Consider the following 5,000-nt stretch of genomic DNA (forward strand, 5'->3'; position numbering starts at 1 on the left):
ACCACACACACACACACAAGCGCGCATGCACGCATGTGTACTTCACCCTCACCTGAAAGGGAGCGGAGGCTCTCGCGAAATGATTTCTTGATCTGTGCACTGCGGGCGCTCGATGCCAGTGCACGTGATCGCGTGTTCTCCACAGAGTCGTCAACTTAGTGGGAACAGAAATGAGGAGGAGGTTGGCAATGGAACAGAGATGAATCGGCTCGTGTGAGGGCACGCTATTCCGATGTAATAGCCCACACATACACATGCACACACAGATAGACATGCACACATGCACACACATGCACACACAGATAGACATGCACACATGCACACACATGCACACACAGATAGACATGCACACATGCACACACATGCACACACAGATAGACATGCACACATGCACACACATGCACACACATACACACAGAGAACAGCAGCTTACGTGGGAGCATGTAGGTTGGACCGCGAACGTTGTTTGCGTCCACATCGGCAACACGAATCGCTGGTACTCGGGAAGGCACAGACATGGCACGACGGTGCCTCGCCTCCTCGTCATCGTCATCATCGTCACCATCACCGCCATCCTCCTGGTCACCACCGCCACCACCACCGCCGTGGCCGCTGGTTTCCTGTTGGCGTTGAATGCGCTCCGTTGCCGGTGCAGACTCGGTCATGGCGACACGGTAGCTCTCCGAGCGCAGGTCCTGCGCAGAGGGTCCATAAAGAGCGGGGGGTTGAAGCGGAGAGAATTCGTGAGGGGTGAAGGTGGTTGTGAAAAAGGGAAGTAACGAAGCGATAAGGGGAAAGACACATCGGCAGGGTTGACTATCCACGCACACGCATAAGTGGTCACTTACGCACACGCACACACACACACACACACACACACACACACACACACACACACACACACACACACACACACACGCATGCAGGCACACGCATACACACACACACACACGCATGCACACGATACACATGCATGCATGCACACACCTGCAAGGACAGTCCATGTGCGCTGTGTTCATCTGCATCTGCCGTGCGGTCATCTTCATGGCGAGTCTGGTCATCCTCGGGTGGTGGTTGCTGCTGCTGCTGTTGCTCTGCCTGTGGTTGAGCGGGCGTAGGCGGTCCCGTGCGCTTTCCACGGTTGAGGTTCATCCCTGCTTGCTTCCTTCCTTCGTTCACACTCACACTTGCAACAACACGTCTCCCAACTGGGGCGGCACAAGCTCACGACAGAGTGGGGGAAATGGCTGGCGGCGAAGGTTGGCTGTTGAGGTCGGCTGCTATGAGGTCGGCTGCGGAGAGGTCGGTGCTGAGGTGGCTGGGCAGCTCGCTTGCCAATGGTGATGTGCGCGATGCAATTGGCAGGTGTGGGCTGGCCGCTCGCTTGCTTGTGGTTGGATTGCAGGCTTGCTTGTCGGCTTGCTTGTGGTTGGATTGCAGGCTGCTGCAATGTTCCAACCGAGCATGGGCACGTATCAATGGACGGTGGGGCGCTCAAATGGGGGTTGCTTCTTCGTTTGCGTGCGTGTCGTGCAGGATACAGTACTGGTCAGCGCCTCGACTACATACAAGTGAAACAAACGCCCAACAGGCGCTCTGACCGTTGCAAAAATACCCCATCCCACTCACTGCTGCTGCCATTGCCATTGCCTCATTGCTGCACCCGCTTGATTCCATTCACGAACCAACACACAAGCACACCAACCCCACTTCGCGATCAATGTGTGCGTGTGTGTTTGTGTGCGTTGTTTCCCCCAAACACATGGTTCACCCTCATCAGCAGTTGCGTCGTGCAGGTTGCCTCCTTTGCTGCAGCAATCAAAAGTACCCCTGTCTTTTCCCAGCTTTTGAGTTTCGCGGCACAAATCATAAACTGATTTCAGGCTTTGATAAAAGAATGTGGCATTTCGACAATTTGCCCATGCGCTGTTTGTTCTTGCTTGCAAGCAAACCCCGCACCACTTTCCCCTTGTTCGCTTGCCGTTTGCTTTCTTGTCTGTCTGTTGCGCCATCTCGCTTCACTCTCTGGCTTCGCTTCCTCTTCGCTTGTGCACTTCCAAACCCACATCCAATTCCAACCGCATTCTCCGTTTGTGGCTGGCTGGCTGGCGAGACGTTTGCGAGTTTGTGACAACCGCAGGCTGACGTTCTTTGCTGCCTTGCTGCCTGCCCTCAGAGTGTGCACCTCTTTGTGTGTCACATTCAATCAGCACGTTGCGCGTATGAGTGGTGTATGGTGCTGTTGACTCCTTCCGTGGCCCTGACTCAAAAAGAGGAAGCGACTTTCCAAGCAACTTGGTGCGCATCCCCTTCCCACAGACCCCCTTCTTCATTCGTCTCGTCTTTTTGTTTCTTTGTAGTGTGTGTGTGTGTGTGTGTGTGTGTGTGTGTGTGTGTGTGTGTGTGTGTGTGTGACGCACTCATTTCACTCTTCTTGACCCTCGTCCTCATCCTTCATCTTCAGACAACTTGATTCCCTTCCTGCCTGCTGAGTCTGGCTCATACCCACTTGAAAGAAGATGCACGCTTCGCGAGGCCGGTTTGCCAGCTTGTCTCCGATGCTGCTCCGAGCAGCGGCTGTTGTGGTTGTGGCAGCCCTTGCCGTGGCAGCAACGTGCACGCTGGCCACAACGACAACGGACGGCGGCACCACGGCGTCCAATGTCGACAGCGCCGGGTGCCTGTGGGAGTGGCAGTACACGCCATGCAGCGCGCCGTGCGATGGAGGCACCTTCTCGCGACACAAGGTTGTGCTGAGCCGGCCAGACTCCAACGCCACATGCGAGGTCATTGCCAACCAGACAAGCATCCCCTGCAACACATTTCCCTGCTCGGCTACTGGCGACGACCAGCAGCAGTACATGGAGGACCCGGAGCTGCGTGTGAGCGACGGCAACATCATCGTTGCCCTGCCCACCACGGCCAACGACTTGCGCATCGTGCGAGGAAGCGCCAACGAGGCCCAGCAACAACAGCAACAACAGCAACAACAGCAGGAGAGCGTTGGCCTCTTCTCCGACATTATGGCGCAGCTGTCTGCGCTACAGTCCACCCAGGACACCATTCTTTCTCGTCTCTCCTCTGTGCAAGTCGCCATGTCACAATCCTCCTCCGCCATCGAAGCCTCCCTTTCCTCTGAAGTGGACGCCCTCATCACCACGCAACTCCAGGTGTGTGTGTGTGTGGGTGTGTGTGTGTGTGTGTGTGTGGGTGTGTGTGTGGGTGTGTGTGTGGGTGTGTGTGGGTGTGTGTGGGTGTGTGTGTGTGGAGGCAAGTGCGTGTACGTGTGTGTTTGCTTTCAACCGTGTGCAACAAGACACCCTTCAGAAATGCCATTCCCTCAGACCCTCATGTACTTCTTCTCCCATCGTTTCCGTGTCTTCCCTGCCACAGGCGTCTGCCAATGCTTCCCATGCGACGGCGTCGTTGGAGATGCGCGTTGCTTCCAACACTGCAAGTATCGACGCCGCAGCCACCTCCCAACAAAGCATCAGCCGTACGTAACATGCGTGTGTGTGTGTCTGTGTCTGTCTGTCTGCCTGCATCTCTCCGTCTCTCTCTCCTCCCCCCCCCCTTGTCTCTGTATTGATGACTGTGTGCTTGAAACAAGATGAGCCTCAGAAGCGCAGGAAACGTCAGATTTGTGCGTGCGTTTGTGCTGTTGGTTGCTGTCTCCCATCATGATGTTGTTCCCTCTGCGCTCAACTCTCGCCAACGACTCACGCACTATCACCATCACCACCAACATCACCGCCAACATCAACACCACCACCTTCGCCACCACCATCGGCAACGACTGCAGAGCTGGCAAGCTCCCTGTCGCAAGGGGTGCAGATGGCCAGCGTGAGCTTGGGCAGCCGCCTCGATGACCAAGAAGCGCGCACAGCAGGCCTGCTCAACGGCTTTGAAACCATTACCACGAGCAAGCTCCCTTCCCTGCAATCGCAGATTGTGAGCACCGCCGACATGACGGACGACGTTGACGCACTGGCCACGCAGCTGTCCACGTCCATCGGTGACGTGTCCAGTGTGGTGGCGGCGCAGCCACGGTTCTCCACCTATGAATTCGGGCGCCAATGCAGCGGCTCGTACTACTTCACAGACGTGTACGGCACAACGCATGTCATCTCCGACAGCGTCACCACGGACACGGTTGTCTTTGACCAGGAGTCGCGCACCGGGTTTGCGTTTTTCCCGTCAGACCCGACCCAGCGCGACGGTGCCATGTGGTATTTGGCTGTGGAGGGCGGTGCGGGCATCTCGTGCCAGATTGTCAGCTACGAGGATGATGCGATCCGCGGCTACCACTTCCTCACCGCCACCGACAACGGCAACAGCAGCCCCCTCCCGTCTCTCTGGGGCATGAACGGCGTGGGCACGCTCATCCTTCGCGTCGAATACACGTACTGCTCCCCCGATGACCGCGCCGCCAACACCTGCTCGCACCCATCTGCCCTTCACAAATGCGAGAGCTACTCCATCCTTTGCTTCTGATCGTGTGTATGTGCGTGTGCATGTGCGTGCGTGCGCGCGTGCGTATCTACGTGTGTGCGTGTGTGTGTGTGTGCGCACGCGTGTGTATCTTCCTTGTGTGTCTGATCGTGTGCATGTGCGTGCATGTGTATCTACGTGTGTGTATCTTTCCTCTTTTCCTTGTGTACTTGTTTGTGCATGCATGACATTTCCATCTTGTGGCGTTGTTCATGCATTTTCATGTAGCTGTGTATGTATCTCCTCTTTGGGGGATGACGTAGGCATGCGCGCGTGTGACGGCATGGTTACTCTTCACCACCACCACCACCACGTGTGGGAAGCCTTGCTTTGCTTCTGTGCTTCTGTGTGCTTGTTTGTTGATGGTTGATGTTTAAGTGCTATTTCCTTGGTTTCCTGGCTTTACAGACCCCTTTTCACCCTTGCCTGCATTACTGTCGGTGTGCCTGCGTGCTTGCTTACTTCTTTAGTTCTTTAGCCCCTTGCTTTGCAGTGTTACTGCGTGCGTG

General features: G+C 55.9%; 2 protein-coding genes across 2 annotated transcripts in view; one reads left to right on the top strand and one right to left on the bottom strand.

The window, feature by feature from the left end:
• The window catches only part of PTSG_12751 (sodium/potassium-transporting ATPase subunit alpha-1), a gene marked incomplete at both ends in the record, with an annotated part of 9,177 nt that extends 8,025 nt beyond the window's left edge, over positions 1-1,152 (bottom strand). Inside the window, 3 exons of the mRNA XM_004990260.1 lie at positions 53-154; positions 434-695; positions 988-1,152. Of these exons, the coding sequence (XP_004990317.1) occupies positions 53-154; positions 434-695; positions 988-1,152 (529 nt within the window). The remainder of the gene's footprint in view (positions 1-52; positions 155-433; positions 696-987) is intronic.
• Positions 1,153-2,423: 1,271 nt separating this feature from the next.
• The window catches only part of PTSG_08527 (uncharacterized protein), a gene marked incomplete at its 3' end in the record, with an annotated part of 4,261 nt that continues 1,684 nt past the window's right edge, over positions 2,424-5,000 (top strand). Inside the window, exons 1-3 of the mRNA XM_004990261.1 lie at positions 2,424-3,170; positions 3,394-3,496; positions 3,803-4,371. Of these exons, the coding sequence (XP_004990318.1) occupies positions 2,520-3,170; positions 3,394-3,496; positions 3,803-4,371 (1,323 nt within the window). The 5' untranslated portion in view covers positions 2,424-2,519. The remainder of the gene's footprint in view (positions 3,171-3,393; positions 3,497-3,802; positions 4,372-5,000) is intronic.

The sequence above is a fragment of the Salpingoeca rosetta genome (assembly GCF_000188695.1).
Source record: "Salpingoeca rosetta unplaced genomic scaffold supercont1.24, whole genome shotgun sequence".
NCBI classification, from domain to species: domain Eukaryota; class Choanoflagellata; order Craspedida; family Salpingoecidae; genus Salpingoeca; species Salpingoeca rosetta.